The following is a 22782-nucleotide window of genomic DNA, read 5'->3' on the forward strand; positions in this document are numbered from 1 at the left end:
GGAGAAGGGACCTGCGGACAAAGGGAAATCGAAGGGGAAGAAGGGACCTGCGGACAAAGGGAAATCGAAGGGGGAGAAAGGGAAATCTGGTGGAGGAAGAGGTGCTGCAAACGCACCGTCTTATTAATTCTAAACGGTGCGTTTTAAATCCACGTAGGACGTAGTGCGCGGGAGTTGCGGACGACGCCTGCATCCAGACTTTGTCTGCCTTTTATGAGGTTAGAATAAGGAAGCTAGAAATTTTAGATTTTAGAGTTATTTATTTGTTTTTTTAAATCCAAACTGACTAGTTAATGGAAAGAAAATGCTAATTCTATTTTAGTTTTTTTTTTTTTTTTTAAAACAAACTTATTTATTCACGTATTAATTATTAATACGTTCAAATTATGAAAAAAAAAAACTGATAAAATCAGTGTCGTTTGTCAGTTTAGTTTTGGAGTGTCGAGACAGCGAGAAGAGAGGGAGAATCGAGTGCACAAACCTTATCTTCATATAAAGTTTCAGAGAGAGGAGAGAGAGCAGAAGAGGAACTATGCCAATTACTGCAATGGCCGCAACAACAGCTAGTCGGTTGCTTATTATTATTCCAATTCACTGCTCTGATTCAACCCCAAGACGCGGTTTTGGAACCAAAAAGAACACCAACAAGGTACCCACGTATGTATTTTCATTTATATGTAATTGTATTGTCTCTTAAGTGTGTTAGATGTCTGGGTTCTTACCTGTACCTGGAATTTTCTTTGGTTCTGTGTTTGGTTGCCAAATAATGAAAGAAAGGAAAGCATTGACGCTGCTTTAGTTAATTCGAAATGGTTTCTCTCAGGCGTGACTGGAGCATAACATTTACCAAAAGAAAAAAAAGGAGGGGCATATGGGATCCCACTGTTTTCTTTGGAATCATATTTGGTTGCCAAGAAAGTGAAGGAGAAGAGAACGATTTCATACCAAAATATTTAAATCTTTCTGTAGTCAAAACGACGTTCTACAAAAATATTAAAATTTTCTGAAGTCAATTTGTATTGGCGTGTTCTCATCAATAAAATGGGCATAATGGAAACCCACTGTCCCGACACGCGCGTTCCTTATTTGAGAATTTTCTTGGTTTACCCGTTTGATTGCCGAGAAAAAAGAAAACACTTTACAGAGTGATTGCTTCAGGGGGTATGTACCTCCAACAATCACTTCACGGGAGATTAGCCTACAAGAAGTCGTCCTTTTAATTTCCACTTCTTGATTTCATAGGCATAAGGGATCTGCATATAGAGAGAACAAAACCTTAATTTCCTGAGGAAATTCTAGTTCAATAAAGGAAATAATAATACTCCTAAAATTATTGAAATATAATTGTTCATTTATATCTAAAAATGCCTAACTAGTTGATGGTTTTCTCATCAATGGAATTGGCAAAATGGAGACATCTTATTCTCTTTTTGATAAGTAACAATACTGCATATCATTGAAAAAGTGCCAGGGGCACAACCCTAGTATACTAGGGGTATTCAAAGGGGAACACCTAGTTTAAGGAAGGTTAGGGGAACAAGAGCAAGTAAATTTTATATAAGGATTCGAAAACGAGAGTTGTTGTGGATCATAGTCCAGTCATACAAAGATCTAAGCATGAACTATAGAGTCTGTTTCACTTGTACAATGTAATGCTTGTTGTGTGATCACTCTTGTTTCCCGTGCAGGAAATCAACAGCTAAAAAATCTGGTCCTGTACCTCCTAGTAAGTGAATTGTGTTTTACTCCTTCGACGTAGAATATGTATCTGTCCAAAAATTGGTTTTTTATTATCAGCACATCTTGCATGCAAATGGTCGACTCTGCATACATTGCCTGTGATTTTTTTTTTTTTTGTTATGTTTAGAGAAGGAAAGGAGTGAGGGCTTTGGTGGGGTAGGATTCTTTTGCTCACTTGGTCTTCTCCAAACTAGGATTTGGAGTTGTCATATATTCTTGTAAAATGTTTAGGGTGCTAAAGAATTTCATATTCAACTTGATTTAAATCCACTGATCGGTCCATCCCTTTCATTTATCACAATTATCTGATTACTGAGCATCAGCCTGAGTCTGCTTGAAACATTTATAAGGATCAGTCATCTTTGTCTATTTCTACTTCACCTAACCCTTCTATTTTTGTGCTCGTCTCTGAAACTACTTCTTTATCTTTCCTGGTTTTTGGGAAATAGTACTTCTCGATCTCGATGTCCTGCAAGATTTATTTGCCTACTTGTTGGTTTGGATATGCTCCAAGAAGCATGCTACCATGGCCATATTTACTCATTTCTGCCACCAAGATCATAGTCTTCTTATACTGTTGCTTTTTGTTCCCTATTGTGCTTGGATTTCAACCTTTTATTTTTGACTTATTAAGCTTTGGGTACTAGCACCGTGTATCTTTGCTTGTTTCTCATGAAAGTTCATGGCCAGCCTGTACGTTTGGCGATGCTTGTAGTCTGCACTGGGGGTGAGCGCCAACCCCCTTTGAGTAGGCTGCCAGTTGTTTCTGATGATTGAATCATTAGCCATCAAAAGTCAGGTGGCTCATTGAACTGACTGATAGATTCTTGCCGTCCTAAATTTAATTCAGGCCAATACTGACAGATGTTGATTGGCTCATTGGTGGTAATTGGGTGGCAATGGGGTGTGAGATCTCGAACATTGCTAGCAGATTTGTCAGTTGGGTTGCGAGATCTCGCCATCCTGCCACCGCCTTGCCGCCAAACTAGGCAACAAGATAAGATGAGTTGGGTTTCGGTATTCCAAAACCCTTTTCTGGTGGCCAATTTGACCTCTCCTGCCCCTTTTATCTTGTGACTGATTTAAAGGGGAACCTTGGCCGATTCAATCTTATGTAACTCCCCCAGGTTTATTGTGTTTGTCTTCTACCACTTTTTGCTGCATTCAACCTAATAGGAAGGTTTCCTTGTAGAGGCACCTGGTTTAAGTTCTCAATTTGATGGGAAATCTAACAACAATTCATTGGACCGTCAGTTTGAGGAGCGGCTGGAAGCTGTTAGAAGGTACAATTGTGTTACTTGTCACATTTGCTTGAACAGACATTAGAGTGGATGCTTACTGGAAAAAGTTTCCCATTAAAGTATTATTAAATTTTTTGTGTTTGTGAGCAGGTGTGGCATATTTCTCTATGGCATAGACAATAATATTTTATTTTTTGATAAGTACAGCCTAGACAATTATATCATTTTCTAAATATACATTATTCACCCATCCACCTTTGGGAGTAGGGTATCTTGTCTGACTTGCAAGCATTCAATCTTGAGGTAGGATTGTGTTTCTCTGTAAGAGTCATAGTTGCATTACCAACGACTTCCTTGTGTAGAGACAAGGTAGACTTAGAATTATTTTTCATTCTACCGATCAAAAAGAATTATTTTTCATTCTAAAATGTTGTAACTTGTTACATAAACTTTCGAAGGTAAAAATAATTTTATTTTTTGGTTTAGAACTTTAATCTAATGCTGTACTTTTTAAGTTTTTTTATTTTTTAAAATAATTTTAATTTTTCCTTACACTTTCGCAGATGGTTAGTTGGATAACTTCTGCTTTATGCATGATTTTGGAATGATTTTTCATAACTACTCCTTTCTATATGATATTTAGGTCAGCGCTTGAGCAGAAAAAAACAGACGAAGAAAAAGAATTTGGAGCAATAGACTATGATGCACCAGTTGAGTCAGAGAAGAAAACAATTGGACTGGGTACCAAGGTAAAACTTTTCAGCTGTTTGCACTTTTCTAACTTGAAACATGATATCATTGTTACTGTCTTTAATGGTACAAATATCTCTGACTCAGTTTTGACATGGAACAGATTGGAGTAGGAGTAGCCGTCTTGGCCTTTGGTTTGGTTTTTTGCGCTCGGAGACTTTCTTCCCTCTGGAAGGTATTGCTTAGTACATCAAAAGTTATATTTTCTTTTCTCCCATTGTGCACAAATCAGATCATCTAGGTTTTGCTGTCAACTACTCTGTTGTCATATATTCTTTGTGCACAAAACTAGGATTTGGAGTTGTCATATATTCTTTGTTTCTATCGTTGACTATGGTGTCTAGCCTAGACTACTCTGTTGTGTTTGATTAATTAATCTGTTTCTTTAACAGTTCATCTAGGTTTTGCTGGTGCATAAAGGTCAAGTGGGAAAAACTTTTACTTAAAACAAATGGATGGCATATTTCCATTTATGAACATATTAAATTGCAACTATGGCATACAATAACGCAACTATAGCATACAATAATGCATATGTTATTCTAAAACGTGTTAGATTATCTATCACTAAAAATTTGAGCATTTTATTCTAAGGGGACCCTGGAGCTCAAGTAAGACTATTTGAAAGAACAACTTTAAAGTTAGTGATCACATTTAAACCTCGCTGGTTCCGATTTTTGGAGGGTTGGTATGATTTTGAGATGCCTTCAATTTTCCAGTGTTAGTCCCACCGAGGAAGGCAAGGTGGTTAATAATCTGTCGGAAGAAGAGAAAGCTACTCTTCAGGTAATATTCTTGGAAAAGTCTAATAAGTTTTCTTCTCTAGAGTAACTTATCAAAAAAAGTTTTCTTCTCTTGAGTATAAGTTTTTCTTAACGATGGCCTTTATGATAGACTGTTGCTCACAGGTTCTTAAAGGTATTAAAATATTGGGGCCCAATAATTTTAATTTCCCTGGTTGGAGGTTTTTGTCCTATTTTTATGGTGAGCTACTCAATGTGGCCCCAGTGACCAGCTTCCTCTAATAGGTTGCCCAGATACTTGTATATTCATTACTGTTACCAAAGCAAGTTTAGAGTCTTTTGTTACCAAAAAATGAAAGAAAGGGGAGCTGTTTAACCTGCTTGTGAAGAGGAAGAGAAGAAATGAGAATAATATTTCCTTTTTACTAGTGTTCTTGTCATAGTAAGCCCTGGAACAATGGTGGTTAATCTATACTGGAAGAAGGGTTTCTTTTCTTGCTGACAAATGGCCAGCCTCCAATTCCATTTGGGGGGGGGGGGGGGGGGGTTGTAAATGTACTTATCTATTTATTCTTCTATTTAATGTAGATTTTGTTTGATGGTGTCATATCATAGTCTTTGCTATGTATTTTGGAAGAATTACAAAATTATGTTTACTTCCTGATGTGTGTGGCAGGCTAGGCTTAAAGATTATGAGGCAATGCTAAGTAAATCCCCAAAAGATCCAGTTGCTCTTGAAGTGAGTCATTGGTTATTATGTGGTATATCAGTTTTGTTTCTTTGTTACTATATGCTGATATTAGAAATATACTTGTGGAGCTTGACCTTGTTCTTACTACAAAGTTAGTATATGGTTATGTGAAACATATTTTTGGTTAATTAAAGATGTCATTTCACATTTCAAGAAGAAAAGGAAGGGTTAATATCCGATATTAGCTGCTGATTGTGTCAGTTCATGCTGGTTGAAACCTGGAAATAGAAGAAACTGGTTGGGTCAAAATCCCATGTTCTATCATAAGGTTAAGAGCTTGAACCTAAATTGGGAATTTGAAAGCTTTTCATCTGGAACAAAACAATAGCCCAATTTTCTTTTCCAAGTGAATCTAGACCCAGAGAGATGAAATGGTAAAATTTTAGTTTCTCATGGTTTGGTTTTATGCTGGCTAACCCATCCCATTCAAATATATCTTAGGTAACAAGAATTATTTAAGAAAAATTAAAGAGACACAGATGGACATGCAAACACTGAAGCTAAAATTTTATTTGATGGAGGATAATACATTAGTAAATTTGTTGGAAAAATACAAAAGTTTATACTTGAGAGAAAAAGAACAATGTGAGAATCTCAATCATCCAAAATCTGAGTCCAACTAGTTGTGAGCTAAAACATGAAGTGAGAAATGACAAAAAAAAAAACCCTTGACTAAATCAACTAAAAGAATGCTTTCTAATGCTATATGACCCTAAGGCAAAGGCCTAGACAATATATTATTTGTATACTGTGAATTTATTTAATTTTTTCCTGGCTTCATCAAAATTGGTTTCTTATCACATCTATTGCCTATATATATAATGGATTTCTAGGGAGCTGCAGTGACCTTGGCAGAATTAGGAAATTATAATCAAGCTTCCTCTCTGCTTGAGGACTTGACAAAGGTATGCTCATGTTTTCTTGTTGGATATTTTTATGGAATTTATCTGCCACAAACTGGACAAAATCCTAAGTACTCTTTTGACTGATCTTTTGTGCTCCATAGGGGAAACCAAGTGACCCTGATGTTTTCCGCTTGCTTGGTGAAGTTAAATATGAACTCAAGGATTATGAAGGGAGTGCTACCGCGTATAAGACTTCACAGATGGTAAGTTTTCTCCAGATGTGCTGGATAGTTTCCTACTTATTGCTGTTTCAGATAACTGTTCAGCCTTACCATGCTTGACTTCAGCACACCAATAAATTGTTTTCATTTCCCATCTCATGGAAAACCGTTTTAGCTCCACTTAGCCCTATCCCCCTCTAGGGTATTTTACTGATAGGTTCTATATTTCGTGAGACTGTTTTATTAGTTCTAAGTGCCTAGAAATTAAAACTCGTGTTTGTCTGTGTGCACTTACCAATGCATTTCATTTATGTGCATTTGCACAGATCTAAAAAGGTTACTCTCAAGTAACAATTGTTTCGGAGACCCTATAATTTGGACTTACTTTAATTTAAAGATTAGTGTTTCCTGGGATCAATCTAGGGGGCTATGTTTAATTTGTTGATTAGAAGGGCGGGCAGAGGATCGTGGAGGGTTTACCACATAAAGTTTTTATTTTAGGCGATGAATTTCAGCATTGAAATTGTTAACATATTTTGCAAGCTCTGTCCATAAATATCTTCTTATTCTGTAACAGGTGTCTAAAGATATCAATTTTGAAGTTCTGCGTGGCCTTACAAATGCATTACTTGCTGCTAAGAAACCAGATGAGGTATATCATCACACGGGTTGAAATTACAATTGATTCACTATTGAAATTACAAAAGCATTGGTGATGGTTGGAAGTGTTTGCTGCTCATCTGATGCTTTTGAGACAGTAATATATGTTCTAGACGTTTTTAGGGAAAAAAATTATTATCCAAGCATATGGTTGTCATCTTATGAATGATGACATCATTGACATGGAACAGCCTGTTGGATTAGCAGGTGTGCAATCAATTACAAATTTCCTTTTACTCATCTTTCTAATGCAGGCAGTTCAATTCCTTCTGGCGTCTCGAGAACGTCTAAATTCACAAATTTCTAATGGTAAGGCTGAAGAAACAAATTTGCCGCAGGTGGACCCTGTTCAAGTGAGTTTTTTATTTCTCACTAACAGATTACATGTCTAAGCTCCTATTTTTTCCAAAGGAAAACGAGGAGGATTTTAAGCATCACTTACTAGAAACTTAAAATTGCTATAATATGGTTTTAGGCTGTTAGAATATATTGCTTAATAATACCTATAAAAAAATAACATATTGCATAACAATTGGCCAGCAAGTTCAGACAATGGGTTTAAAGAATGTACAATATTGAAGTTTAAGCCCATGGGTATTTTCTTGAAACAAACAATATATTTATTAACTGATGAAAATGACTCAAGTTTCGTGTGGATAGTCTTTGTAGTTAACAAGAAATTTATTATTATGCCTTTGTTTTTGTTAAATCACCAATAATTTGTTGGGCTTTTTGTGTGGAGCCTGGTTTTGTTTTGCGGCAGCCCAATTTGATGACCCCACCCGACAAGAATTCGTTGCAGTGTTTTTTTTTTTTTTGGTTTTTGTTTTTTGGTTTTTTTTTTTTTTTTTTAATGAGGCTTGGGCCATGGAGCGCAGGCTTGGGCCGGTCTGACCCACCCAACCCCTAATTAGGGTTTACGCCCTAATTATCCTAATTAGGGTTTCACTTCATATACATTGTACTATTCCGTATGGCCACTCATTGTATTGCCGCACTGTGTATTTGACTTTCAAGAGAATAAAATCCTCTGTAGCTCCGTGGATGTAGGCACGTTGCCGAACCACGTAAATCTTGTTTGTTGTGTGTAATTAATTTCGGTTTTGCTTTACTTTTTTCTTCTTATCGTTCCCGACATCATCGCACAAGCTTAAACTGATGGTAATAGGTGAGTCCATCAATAAATTTATATTAGTTCATCATTAAATTTATATTCTAACATTTCCTCTCACGCTTGAGTCAAACTCTCTCTTAATAAGCGGGCTCAACACATGGATATTTAAATAAAACAAGGGTGAAGTGTGGAATAAGGTTCAAACTCAGAACCTCTCATCTGATACCATATTAAATAACTAATCGTCTCAAAAGTTTAAGCTGATAGGTAATGATGAATTTAATAATTTAATTTATATTCTAAACATTTTGAAGAACTTAGAAAGAGTGAGATCAAATTATCATACATTTTAGAGCTTCAACTCCTTTGGGTTTGTGATAAGGGTTGCAGATCTAGTTTGTTGATTTTGGCTAAAATGTACAAAGAGCTGCAGCCTAAGGAAGTTGGTATAACTGAAAATGAAACACAGGAACAAAAATGTTGGGGAAGAGGTTCTTATTTTTGCGATGACACAAAGTAAAGATAATAGCCTCAAAATAAAATAAAATTCTTAAGTATACCAGAAACAATCGAAAGAACTTGACTTGCTACCAAACTGGAGTGTTCAGTCACAGAGGACAGAAATAATACTTGTAATAATTTTAAACAGATAATTTATTGTGTATAGTTATGCTGAATCTTTTCCACATGTTTTCAGAAAATTGCTAAAGATACTATTTTCATAATATCAGTTCCTTTTTTTAATTTATCATTTGTCCCCGCTATCAGATGTCAGTTTTGGGTTTGGTTGCTTTTAAATCTGATGTTTAGAACCGATCAAAAAAAAAAAATCTGATGTTTAGTGTGTTTGTGGAGAGATGTTATTTCAGGTTGATTTACTTCTTGGCAAAGCGTATTCAGATTGGGGTCATATAAGTGATGCTGTATCCGTCTACGATCGCCTTATCTCAAGTCACCCTGATGACTTCCGTGGTTACTTAGCTAAGGTTCTTCTCTCCCTCTCATGAATGTAACAGCCAAATTAGAATATTTTATTATATATAACAGCGCCATGTATGAAATGGATATTCTTAGGAACAAAGCTTTAGCTAACTAAATGGATCTATTTTGTTTACACACTGCTAGACAATTTTAAAAAGAACAAAAATATAACTTGTTACCGGATTCACATTTTTTTATTGTCAACACTGAAAGGCATCTTCATTAGGCCACAAAATTCCTATTCCTTGCTAAGAAAAGAAAAATGGTTACTAAACTGAAGCCAAATGATGACTATCCACAATATTCATTATACATTTTACCTATTATTATTGCTAAACAATGAATACTTTTGAGTGCATACACACACCCACACAAATATATACATATATACACATGCATATCCTTATTATCTCTCGCGCACACAAACCCATCCACTTAGACCCTAAACTGTTCTGGATTCTTCAATAACTCTGGTGATCATGGAAAGAGTTAGGGTGCTTTCAGAGAATAAATCCTGGAATTGTTCTTTTGTTCAGACATCTCCAGATTGGTGTAACACATTATAAGAGAAGAATGAGATGCTATTGAAGTATTCAGAAATGTGGTTCACGCATCTATGAAGCTTACAAGTATAAAGCTTAGAAAATAACTGGTATCTGATACTGTGAATCAAGGCGCAAGTTGGAGTACTTTGTCCCAAAACCTTTAGGTTTATGGTCGTACTGGTCCACTTGAGATTCCAGTTCTCATTGTAAAGCAAGTGCCATACAATTTGCATGTATTTTGGATATCATTAACTTCTTAGGCAGATTTTCATATCTTTAAACCATGCATATAATGACTGGAAGGAACTAAATGTAATCATGGTAATACAAGAAGCTTGATGGTCAGATTATTTGATTACCAGTATAAATATTCTTTTTACTTATCAGAAGGTATAAATATTCTTATTATTTAAAAACATTATGCAGTTATGTCACTTTTGTGCTGCTTGTGTTCCTTCTTTCTTACTTTACCAAGAAAAAACATTCATTCACTGTTCTTTGTCATGCTTCTTTGTTCTTTATTGGTTAGTGATTCTATCTGTCTGCATTCCGATTGGGCTTTGTCTTTAGATAATTTTAAATGAACGGAACTTACATTTACAATTTTTTTTTTTCTCTAATGCTTCTGCAGGGAATCATTTTGAAAGAAAATGGTAAAGTTGGAGACGCAGAGAGAATGTTTATACAAGTGAGTAGTATGCATATTATAATACATGAACATATTCGAATTTGTGAACTTGGAGGAGTATATATTATAGATGTGCCACTACATACATTTTATTTACTTGTGCACACATGGCTACGCCTTTGACTGCATACAAATATACACATACATACCTACGGCTTTAAGTGTCCACATACAAATACACACACATTCTTGTATAGAACCTTGGCGCCTAGATTATACATACTTACACACATACATACATACATTCAGGCAGAAAATATTACAAAGTATCTGTGCACTAACGGAATTATGTGCAGGCACGGTTCTTTGCACCGGAGAACGCCAAGGCACTGGTAGATCGTTTTGCTAGATAGTAACTGATCTTCGTTCAGATGGGAATTATTTACCTCAGGAGCATAAACTTTTCGCCAAGGCCCTCAACGGAGTTCAATTTTCTCCAACCTCTATATTGTATTGATCGTTAGAATTGGCTGATGAGAATAAGGCCAGACCTGATTTTGCCCGTTACCAGGATTTTCCATGTTAGATTGTGAATGAAATTAAACAAAAATCACGAAATCTATCAAATGTAAATTTCACTAGTAGTCACAGCGAAATTCGAAAGAAATGAAACATGATTCCTCCATTTTAAAGTATTTTTCCCTTTGTGTTGACTATTTTGATTAGTAATTAATTGACTCTTGGCATAATCAATGCCAGAAATTCCAATTAAGTTAAAGACACATGTTTGACCAGAATTTTCAGTTTTTAACTGATGGAAACTAACGCTTTGGTGAATTTATTTTGTAAATATTGCAACCAAATTAATCGGTTGAATTAAGTAAATAAGGCAGGATGAAATAAAGGGCCTCTTGCCATGGGGAGACATCCCTACTTCCTGCATATGGCCTTAAACTGGACTTTTCCCCCCAGCTGGTATGTTCTGTTTCCAGAATACCAAGATAAATACAGATACAGAAGTCTCCAGATATAATTTTGTAGTATGGAATGGATACCTGAACTCTCCATTTGTAATTTCAGGATGGGTCAATGCTTAAACATTTTTTAGCACAGACATTTTATTTAGCAATGCTTGCCAAGTGATAACCAATACAACTCTCAGAATCCCCTGTCCCATATGTTAACCCTTTGTTACATGATTTCTGGGAGAATTTGTAGAGCAATTACTTCGAAGTAGGAGTTCTACAACAGCCATTCGTATATGATAGAAAAGGATTCCACAATCATTTACCCTCTCTGAAAATCTTGGAATGGCAGTGGATGACAAGAAGGAGGGCAGTCTCTTGGAAAGTATGTGTATTAAGTAGACACAAATCTATCACATTCCAGCTAAAGGAAGTAATTAAACACAAATTTCCATGATATAAACATTACATTCTGTTTCTAATCCACAAAAGAAGCCAATTTCCATTATCCTCCCCCCCGCCCCCCAAAACAACATGCAAAACAGGGGAACATGGTGAGAAATGAGTTCAGCAGGGATCGTGATTCTATGAGTGTGTTGATTCCATCACAAAAGCAACTATATGTATAATGAGAAAGCTGTAGCCTATGTTGAGAAGAAATAAGATTTCTCCTCACTTTGACCACAGCCCAAGGTCCACACAATGACTAAGGAGGGGGAAAAAAACCTTGCATGCAGGCATAGATTTAAGTCCTCTGCAGGAAGTTCTTCGCTCACCAGCAGGATCATGCTTGCCCTCCTTACATGCAGTATCAGGGTTTTGGCAAGCAGTGCCAGTCAGTCACCTAAAGCAAAACAGAACATGTCGATAATGTTTATTATTAGTCCTCACTGCAATTTCAGGTAGTACTCCAACTTGACAATCTAATGAATATCTACAATGAAGAAAAACTGCAATGCTCTCTTCTTTTAAACTTGCAGCTTAAAGATATATTCTCTTCTGAAGTAAGACAAATTGACTATATATATAATTACTGAAAATTTGAACTTGTTACCAATAAGTTGGATAGGATGTTTCTGAATGACCCCTCAGACTGAGTGAAGATAACGGTTCTAACAATGACTGCACAGGATTAGCTTCAGGATAACTACTTGAGCCAATTGGCGATTTCATTGGAACAACTAAATCCCTGCAGCAAGTGAAATGAAAATTTAGGTCTACATTAAGGAAATCTTGTTAGTTGGCCCCTCTTTTTTAAGAAAGAAGTGCCCAAAAATATTTTGCTTTCTTTCCCTCCCATTCCCTGCAGGCCCAAGGCAAATGTTCTGCAGCACTGCCCATGCTTAGACAAATATTATACCATTAATAATCTATACTTGAACTGCCATTTGAAATTACAGTAGATAGATTCTCTTGGTTAAGGTTAACTTCATTACATGCTTTAAGTCATTAACCATATTATTTCATGTTGCATCAAACCAGAAAATATAACAGGAATAAGTTACAATTGAAAACTTCCCAATTCTAGCTACAAAAGTGAGGTCTCTCACATGTCATCAGAAATAAGTAAAACGGCATAAACTGACAGAATAAATCTACATAAATGCATACCTGTCAAAACATTTTTGTTTGCAGCAATTAATCATATCCACTGTGTAATTCCCAAATAAGACATCAAGATGATTTGCTAATTGTGACATTTTGGATAATGGCAAGATGTCCCAGATCTTCAAAATCTGAATGTAATATGCGTTTTGCTTGACAATGTCTACAGTCCAAACAAGAATCAGTGACCCATTATTGACCTTGTACTGCTCTAATAGTGAAGAAGAAGTTCCATGATGAACAAAGGGTTTTTTCTTCCAATGAGGCTGACGCCAACCATTTGCAAGTTTCACCAATAAAGAAAGCACCTCAGCGTTTTTAAATCTAGACATAGATTCCACAAAATCATTGCTGAAGGAGACCTATATTAAAAAAAATTAAGTGAGATCAACCGATTAATGTTCGAAAAAATCCCACCACCACCTCGAACTTAGAAGCTAAAATTCAAATTCCAAAAGATTCCAATCTTGAAGATTGTCTCTCTTTTGATTACTATCATAAAAGTGCCATTAGAAAGTAAAACATATGAACTTCAATACACTTGAATACGTCAAATTAAGCTAAGACCATAGTTTCAACAGTTAATGCTAAAAGAAATTATCCATTTGTTCTTCCCAATTGGTGGAATCTTTCCTAGAGAGAGAACAAAACTGAGGAACAAAGAAAAATCATTTACATCAACTTATTTCTTGAAGCATTTTCATTACATTATGAACAAAACTATAGAGATAGAAGTCAATAGAGAAACAGGGGAATGTACTAGATCAATGGGAGGCCAACTACTTCTGAAACATGTCCTATCTCCTAACATTTTTCAGCTTAATATTAAATAATAAGATTTGCTCTCATCTAGTTTATTTTATTTTATTTTATTTTATTAAAGAGGCCTAGAATTGTGAATACCATGAGTTGATACATTATTTAAAAGGATGGATATGTTACAATAAAAAGAGTATCATACCTTCCATCTAGTTTTTCTGAACAGCAAAGAGTCATTGTTGAGTAAACTCCCCATTTGGCCCTGCTTAACCAAGGCAGCTGTAATAGCCTCAGCCAAGCTCTGGTCTTCATCGGCATTATAGAAACACCCTCTTTTCTTTGCATCAATGACTAGTTCCGTCCAAACAGTGCCGCTGTTATTTAAAGTCACCCCATTTCCCACTATCCAAAGGCAATGCCTGCATATGAAACCATGCCTCTATTACTTGTAAAAATTAACCATAGATTCAACACACGTTTGAGGGGCTTCATAGTTGAGTGTAAAATGTGTTACCGTGCACGTGTTAGAGCCACATTTGCTCTCTGACGATTGGAAAGAAAACCTACTGCTCCATTCACATTACTTCTGACAGTGGAAATAATTATAACATCCTCCTCACCACCCTGGAACCCATCTACAGAGCGAACACTAATGGATAAGTTACTATTAGAGCCTCTACTTAATTTGTTGACCATCTTTGAGATTGTATCCACTTGTGCCTTGTACGGTGAGATGATACCAACCTTAACCTTGTTCTTCTTGTTAACTGCATATTTAGCGAAGGAAAAAAAAGAGTTTATGAGTAAAACATGACCAAGCGTCCTAGAACAATACCTTATTCAAAACAGAGACTTTTACTAATTGGAATGGAAATGAGACATACCTTTGACAAGGCGTGAAACTATCTCATACACTACAGCAGCCTCAACCATATTTTTCTGGCTTTGGCTGTTATCAAGTTCCTCTTTTCCATGTGCTACATTTATGAAAGAGTACGAACCGTACATCTTCCCCTGAAGGAAACGCCTCTCGTGGCTTTTTCCTTTGACATTGTCTCCATCCAAAATCTTACGGTCATAGAACTCCCGATTCGGAAATAGGCTTATGGATGGATGCATCCTGTGCTGCACATTGAGAAGGTGTCTCCTGTGTCCTAGCAATACCAGCCTTTGGAACAAACTTCTTCCAAATTCAGCGTTCTCAGCAACCTAATAATAGAAAATTTTAATGATGTTAAAAGGGTAAATATCTATTGATTATAGAGATAAAAGACAAGCATGACAATAAAACTCTAAACCTTGCTTTGAACCATCGCAGGCAGTTGTCGCTCATCCCCAATAAGCACTACCTGTCGGAGACCGGGAAGTTGTAAAGGAATGGTCGATTCACATTCCTTGAGCTGAGCAGCTTCATCTATAACTAATAGTTCCAGAGGATTCATTTTTTCTCTGTACAATTTAATAGAGCTTGATACAGTGCAGAAAATCAGACGTGCATTTGCAAGGCAGAAATCTTTTAGTGCATTCTTATTACTAATCTTCTCCGGGAGAGAGAATTCTTTAGGAAGTGATCCAAGTATGCGAAGGCACTCGCTGATCGCAAGTCTCAACTTTTCCAAGTGACCGAGACCGCCTCCTAATTTTTGGCTGAAGACTTGTTCTACTCCTTTGTCATCAACACTAGCAGTACGCAGCAAAGCTTCGAGAGACTTGAGAACATCAAGAGCTTTTGCCATGTTCTTTACCACTTCTAGTGAAATAAAAGAAGTTGGTAAGTGCCTACACAAATTTACAATACAAAACTCCAGACGCTCTACAATGCGATTGAAACTCCCCTTTAGAAACTCCCCAAACGTCAAAGGATTGTCATTCACAACTTGTGAAGAACAACCCCCGCTTTCCTTCTCCTCATGCTTTAGTTTCTTTTCATTCTTAGAAGGCACCATCCCTTTCGGTGTTTTCTTGCTTTGGTTTTCATTTGAGGCCTGAACAACTTGCTTCTGAAATTTCATGCTCTTCTTACCCTTAGAGGACTGACCCTGGATATTACTTCCTTGATTCCCACTAGTCCCCTCATTTTCAGACATTCCTTTCTCTTTTTTCTCCTCCTCTTCTTTCACTTTTCCTTCTTTCAAGTAGCGACGGTATTCCTTTTTGGGGTCCTTGAGCAAACAAATCATTGATTGTAAACCATTTTTCCAACCGGATGGAACTAAGCATTTATTTAGTATCTCAATTCGGTTATCAAGGAATACATCGAGAAGGTCATGATGATCAGTAATATTCATCCGCTGCTCATTTCCGTATAAAACTACATCCCCAAGTCCATAAGCAACATATTCAAAGGACTCTGTAACATTCTTCACAAGCCGCCGAGTCACTTCCAAAACTGCAGTATTGGTCGGGGCACATATAAGCACTCTGCATTTCATTTTAAGGAGAGAAAACAGTAAGAAAGCAACCGTCTTGGTTTTCCCAGTCCCCGGAGGTCCCCATATTAGATTGATAGTATTCTTCTTCTTATTGCATTCCCTAGAAACCAAACAGCTAATAACTGCAGCTTTCTGGGACAAATTTAAATCAGAAGACACGATTCTGTCCCTCATATCTTCAAAGGCAGTTCTACATTTCTCATCAGAGAAGTTGATAGTTGGATTTTCAGCATCATCCTACGCAAAGTAAAATATAAGGAGCTCAGAATTCATTCCAAGAGTATCAATAAGAAATACCAAGCAAGCAAGCAATGATCAAAACTCTTACAGTAGATTTAGGGTTCAGCACTTCTTGCAAGAAGTTCAAGTTCCCACCTTCCAGTTGAGCGTTCAATGCTCTCCAAATGCGGATATTCGTGGTCATGTTTGTCAGGAAAACGGCATAAAGAGTTTGTTTGTTCTTGCTCTTTTCTTCTTCAACCAAGATGGGCTGTGAGGACAGTACTGAGAGTGCAAGTAGGCCTCCTTCTCTCACCCATTGAACATAAGCGACAACATAGGATCTGTTGGGTCTGTCTAAATCCTCAACAGATTCTGGTTTTACATCTGTAATTGCAATGAGGTCTCCATTCTGAGGCTCATACGTCTCTTTATGATTCTTGAATTGCCACACTGCTGGTAGCATAATGCTGTAAAAGAAGTCATGGGGCGGTTTATAATTTTTTGATTTTTGGACAGAAACTATTTTACAAATAGGTGCTCGAGACACTGTTGAAATGCTTGCCAACAAGTCAGCATGCGTTTCCTTAATAAGTGGAATCCTTAATGACTTCATGTATTCTGGGACCGATGAGAATGTCAGTGGGATCGTTTTCACCTGTTATAAGGGAATCAATTTAGTCTTAAGCTGACTGCCATTTTGATGGAAATTAAGAAATCTAAGAACATGTAGAAATCATGTCATGATAGACATGAATCAAATACAATTGCAAGGATATATCCATCTCTGGAAATGGGATCATATAATAAAGAGATTATCATGTACCCACATCCAAATTACCAACAAATTTGTGTCAGCCATGCAGATAAATTAAATCATAATATCTGAATAAATGTCACGGATATTAATGTGACACCATGATCCTCTTAATCCATAGCACATTCTAGTACTTTTCTATCCAGATCATCAGATAGTTGACCAAGAAGAAGATAAAAAACCAAATAGGCAAACGTACGCGTAACGGATACCAAAACTTATCAACATCCCAAGAGTCTAGCCTAAGTACGTAAAGCAAACATCTCCTCTTATTTAATTTTCTATAAACCACAATTTTATATTATTTTATTGTTTAGACACTGGATATTATAAAAAAAAATATCAAGGAATTAACTCATGTACTTTACTAATATTCCCACCGTGCAATACTATTTTTCACCTTAAATTTTGTCATCTTCAATCACCTTAAAAAGTACAAAGTTCCATAGAAACTAATTAAAATAACTCCATTTTCATATATAGATGCATCGATCGATCAAAATGTAATTAATCGGCATGATCATGTTTTGCCTAGAAGTATATATGATTCATAAATATCACAATCTGCATGATCATGTGTTGCAACTCTGCTTATAATCAGGATCGAGGAGGAGGGTGAGATTTTAATGGTGCACAAACCTGTCCTTCATAAAGATTTTCATTGAGGACATCATTGATAGACCAGGAGAGTACCAAGTCGATTAAGCTTCTGCCCGGAAATTCTTGCTTCTTCACCTTAGTGCTCATCTCGGCCTTGATGTCAGCTCCTTGGTCTCCTCTCAAACGCTGTATAGTCATCCAAACGCCAAAATCTAATTCTCCTTTGAAATAGAGGGAAAGAAGGTCCTTCGAGCTGAAGGAAGCAGCTAGGAAAAAGTTTCCTAGTACAGGATGTCTATGATGAAAGGAAAAGTGGAATTCTCGTTATGCTTTTCTTGCTTTTGCATCCTTGACAGGAGCCATCAGAAGCATATCTCTACATATAGAGAGAGAGAGAGATCAGACGTATACATTAGTAAAAAAAAGCATGTGTATTATATATGTATACTGCGCGCGCGCGCGTGTGCACGTATAAAGTGAAACAAAGACTCGTACTCGATCTGGGAAAAATATGGGAGGGAAGAAGGCATTGACTTCGAGTCAAATTATAGAAAGAAAATGGAGCCGAGTACTGAGAGACACTCGAGTCTCCATCAATGGCTGAATACGCGGGACTGCTGCAACTACGTACCTACCTTTACTTCGTTCACGTTATAAAGAGAAATGCTTTGGTTCTCGGGCCATTATAAATTCCTTAACAATAAAGGAATTCATTCTATTCTGTCCGCACGGCCGTAATGCAACGCATAATACTCCTCCTTTTCCTTGTATGTCAGACAATCCCAATTACTTAACCGAACACGGAAAAGCTGGTAAGACTTCGCACGTACGTACGTAGTTGTTGGGTTCAAACCTTGGAAACCTTTTCAACTTCCTTGACTAATGCATGGTGGGTACGTGTACTGACTCAATCAGTGTATAGTCAAGGGAAAGCAAATGCCGGGAAGGATCCTAGACGTTCCATCTTCCCGATCATTTATTTATTTATTATTATTTGTTGGTATTCCATTTTCCCATGATGAAGAAGAAATTGCTCGGAAGTCGGAACTAACAATGCATGCGCATGAAGAAAATTTAAACACATACGGCTAATTATATAATACCAAGTAATAAAGGAAAAATCTTACTGCAAGTAAGTTCGTGTACCAATTCGTACACTAATATTGATATATAATACATATGTTTAATAAAATGATGTGAATTAAATATGAAAATAATTTTTATGATATAGGAGATTTTTTTCTTCTCTCAAAAAAATTTTTTTCATTGTTTTTTAAATTTAAAAAATTATCGGTACGCGATATGGTGTACAAACTCGCTTGTACCTAGCAAAACTCAATAATAAAACACGCAACCTCGATTGGCCATGATGATATTCAAGAAGAGTGGTGCTTGTGCCGCACGGCTTTGACCGTTAAGGGTGCCCACTTTACAAATTCTCTATATTATTTTTTTTTTCATATTTTTTAAATATTTTAAAAAAATACATCAATACATTAAAAGTCATTTACTTAATTATTAAGTAAAAAAAAATTAAATATATGCGCCGTCAAAATGAAAGACGCAGCATATTAGTATTTTCCAATTGATCATAATTTGAAATTACCCATGCAGGAACCTTGATATGGAAAAACAGAAACTCCCATTTACATAACATGTAACCCACATTAAAGAATTAAGATGCAACCTCAGAATGGAAGGTGGTCATCGATCGTAGAGAGATGTCAAGGAATTAAAGCGATTGATCGAGCATGGATCCCGGGTCAACGTACAAATGTCCTCCCATTAATAAAAACGAACGATCAAACAATATTTTGCAGGATGATCTATCGATTAATCCCTGCAACTATGCACTCTAATTTCTCCCATTTGTCCCCTTACAGACATGTACACAGTACAGCTAGCAATGAAAATTAAGAGTAATTTTAATAGTTTATATATAAATAGCACGCATCCTTTTTAAAAAAGAGTGAAATTCACCGTTAAAAAAATTAATTTTATTTATGTGTATTATATATTTATTCAATTTATTTAAAAATAAGTACGCGACGTATACACACTCTATAATTATAAATATCATTTCTTGTGAATTAAACACAACCTCGATATGCAAAATCGTCCGGTTTTGCCTAGCTAGCCAATTGATCTTGCTCGTATATTTGTCGATCGCTGAAAGGTCTAATATTTGCTTGATTCACCCGTCCTCATGGTCACCCTCTTGCATGCAAAACAGAGCAACATGATACATGTGCCGACGTATAATAATCTGGCTAAAACTTTTAACTTTTCCATGTTATTATATATGCATTAAATATTAAATTAATTCTCGTGATTTGTTTAATATTCTAATTTTTTAAATTAAACCTTTTCATGCCCTTGTATTTCACAATTAATCAAATCAGTATCTTTAACGTCCCTAGTTATATCTTTATGATCACTTTTCTTGCTTCCATTGCACTTTGCAGTACTTATTAAGCTATATGCTTATTCGCCTTATAAATACGAAGAGGAACTTATTAGTTAAAGAGAAATGATAGTTACAATTAGGCCTGTGCAATAAGCCCGATAGGCCGATCAACCCGCATGACCCAATTGGATTCACCCGACAATAGTCGAGTTCATCGGGTCCAGATCATCTAACGGGTTCGATAATTCTCACGTCGGTTGAAACCGATCACCAATAGATTCGATCTTGCGTCGATTTTCGACAGATTTTGAACAAACTACTTGCAAAAACTCATCAATCTTCGACGGATTCTCCACTGCTAATCAGACCCACCAAGAAATCAACAAAATTTTACATTTTTCTCTGAGAATAAATCAAGCAAGCTACTGTTTTACATTTAATTTCCTTATTCTGTTGAATATATCCTTTAAGGTCTCAAAGACTGGTATGAGGTTCCACCCAAAGCCTCTGCTTCCTCCCTATGTGAAGGTTGTCGATGATTTCAAAGAAAATTAAATAGATCTTGAAATAGATCTCAAAGAAAATGAAATACATCACAAAGAAAATGAAATACATCATAAGCTTCATCACCAGTGAGGCATCCGACAAGTTCCAGAGGTAGAAGCGACGATCAACGGCGACGATCTGTGGTGGGTTTGCAGAGAAGAGGAAGACTGAGCTGTAGAGGAGAGGAAGAGGAAGAGGAGGAACAGATGATGTGGGAGAGGCTGAGTTTGCAGAGAAGCAAGAAAAGGGTCTGGGTCTGCAAATGAAGGTGAACGAGTGAAAGATCGAAAACAATAAAAAGCAAGACGAACAGGTTCGACCCGATCCGACATTTACAGGTCAGGTCAAGTCGAGTTGAAACCATCTTCCATGCGAGTCGAGCCCAATTTTGATCGGACTAGGTCTCTGTGCAGCCCTAGTTACAAACGTGAGTACGCAAGTACCATGCAATCACTTTGAAAAAAGTGAATAAATACGGGATTCACATAAAAAATAATAATTTTTTAATAGTAGACCTTATTTTTTTTCAAAACGACTGCACGGTACTTGCGCACTTCACGACTACATATAATATTACTCTTATTTAAATAACAAAAGTATCAACGTTTTGAAATATTTATTCCCAACTGTACTAAAAAGAAGAATGATATACATACAACACATTGCATAACATATTGTACAATAATATTATAAAATAAAGATATTTTTATAAAATAATATTACTTTATTAAGATGTTTTATAAAAATACCCCTCATTTAAAACTTAATTATTATTTAAAATATAATTATATAAAATATTGTGCATAAATAATTTTCCGTACTAAAAAATAGTGGGTTAGGGCGTTGTCGGTCCGGTCCCTTCCCATCGTGTTCTTTATTTGGAAACACTTCTTTAAATTTACTCTTTCTCGTAGTACTACTTTATTTGCACTTTTTCTAGTAGAACTAATTTCAGTTGTATTTTCTATTTTTTTAAAATTTGATTATTTTATTTAGATAAATGATTTCTTATCTTTTGACCTATCAAATAAGAGAAGTGTTACGTATATAAAGAGATTTTATAAAAATAAATTTATAAATTGACATAGTTTTATGTGATACTTATATTAGATATAATAGTTTACAATAAATGAGTTTTATAATCTAATGTATTATATCGAGTCATATTAATTTATAAATTTATTTTAATGAGTTATTTTTGTTGCTAAAATAATTTTTGTCAAATAATACGTCTTGAACAATTATTGATGTAGATCATGTATCGTTTATAATAGTATACTGACGAGAAGATGATGATGCAGAAACAAATAAATGGAGTAAAGAATTTAATTTTGAACATAGGGACTAATATACCCATCATTCTTGCTAACTTTCAAGATAATCAGAAATTCAGAAATTAAGAACAACCTCCTCTGAAAAAATATTTAGTTTTGTGTATAATTCAATTATCCCAAAAAAACAAATGAGTTCTGATTTGATATTAAGAGTGCGTTTAGATGTTAAACTGAGTTTAGTTGAGTTGAAATGATAAAATATTGTAAAAATATTATTTATTATTATTATTATTTTGAAATTTGAAAAAGTTGAATTGTTTATTATATTTTGTATTGAGATTTGAAAAAATAGTAACGATGAATTGAGATGAGTTTACTTTCCAAACGAAGCCTAAATGACATTGGATTTACGTGAAATTTAGTAAAGATATTCATGAAGAGTTTTGAAGGACGATAAAAAGTAAGATAAGTACTACATACATAAAAGGTTTATATAAAAATAAATTTACAAACTTACATGGTTTTAGATAATCTGTTAAGGACAATGCTAGGGTGAAGTACACCAAATGTGCATCCCAAATATGCACACCAAGCGAATGGTTTTCTTCTTTTTCTTTTAAGTATTTTTTAAACATCCTTAATCATTAAAAAAATAAAAAATAAAAAAAAAATTCATTAATAGTCACTTTCATTTGTTAAATCTATTTTATTATAAAAATATTTTATAATTAATCTAACGTACCACATCAAGTCACGTCACTTTATAATTTACATTTGTGTGCATGATATACAAAAGAATAATGTTACTATACCGCCTCATTTTATCTACTCATTTTGACAGCTTCTATATTTATTTATTTTTTAAATGTTTTTATTTTACTTTCTGATTAAAAAAGTGATTATTAGTATATTGATATATTTTTTCTTTTTTAAAAATAT

At 35.4% G+C, this 22782-nt stretch overlaps 2 protein-coding genes across 2 annotated transcripts; one reads left to right on the forward strand and one right to left on the reverse strand.

Annotated features, from left to right (window-relative positions):
- The first annotated feature begins 370 nt into the window (after nucleotides 1–370).
- LOC121257432 lies at nucleotides 371–10914 on the forward strand. Its single transcript, XM_041158432.1, is given in 15 exon segments — nucleotides 371–657; nucleotides 1689–1726; nucleotides 2933–3023; nucleotides 3625–3730; nucleotides 3835–3873; nucleotides 3875–3906; nucleotides 4451–4517; nucleotides 5151–5213; nucleotides 6059–6130; nucleotides 6232–6333; nucleotides 6869–6943; nucleotides 7206–7304; nucleotides 8935–9051; nucleotides 10223–10279; nucleotides 10576–10914. Coding segments are annotated over 15 exon segments (1140 nt in total). The 5' UTR covers nucleotides 371–532; the 3' UTR covers nucleotides 10633–10914.
- On the reverse strand, nucleotides 10320–18009 carry LOC121257422 (probable helicase senataxin). Its single transcript, XM_041158420.1, has 10 exons — nucleotides 17656–18009; nucleotides 16309–16857; nucleotides 14847–16217; nucleotides 14433–14757; nucleotides 14063–14315; nucleotides 13751–13967; nucleotides 12796–13151; nucleotides 12239–12373; nucleotides 11911–12028; nucleotides 10320–10783 (listed from the first exon to the last, which is right to left on the reverse strand). Exons 1-9 carry the CDS (start codon nucleotides 17812–17814, stop codon nucleotides 12025–12027), a joined length of 3369 nt encoding a protein of 1122 aa, XP_041014354.1. The 5' UTR covers nucleotides 17815–18009; the 3' UTR covers nucleotides 10320–10783; nucleotides 11911–12024.
- Between the last annotated feature and the right edge of the window lie 4773 nt (nucleotides 18010–22782).

The sequence above is a fragment of the Juglans microcarpa x Juglans regia genome, chromosome 1D (assembly GCF_004785595.1).
Source record: "Juglans microcarpa x Juglans regia isolate MS1-56 chromosome 1D, Jm3101_v1.0, whole genome shotgun sequence".
Classification (NCBI taxonomy): Eukaryota; Viridiplantae; Streptophyta; class Magnoliopsida; order Fagales; family Juglandaceae; genus Juglans; species Juglans microcarpa x Juglans regia.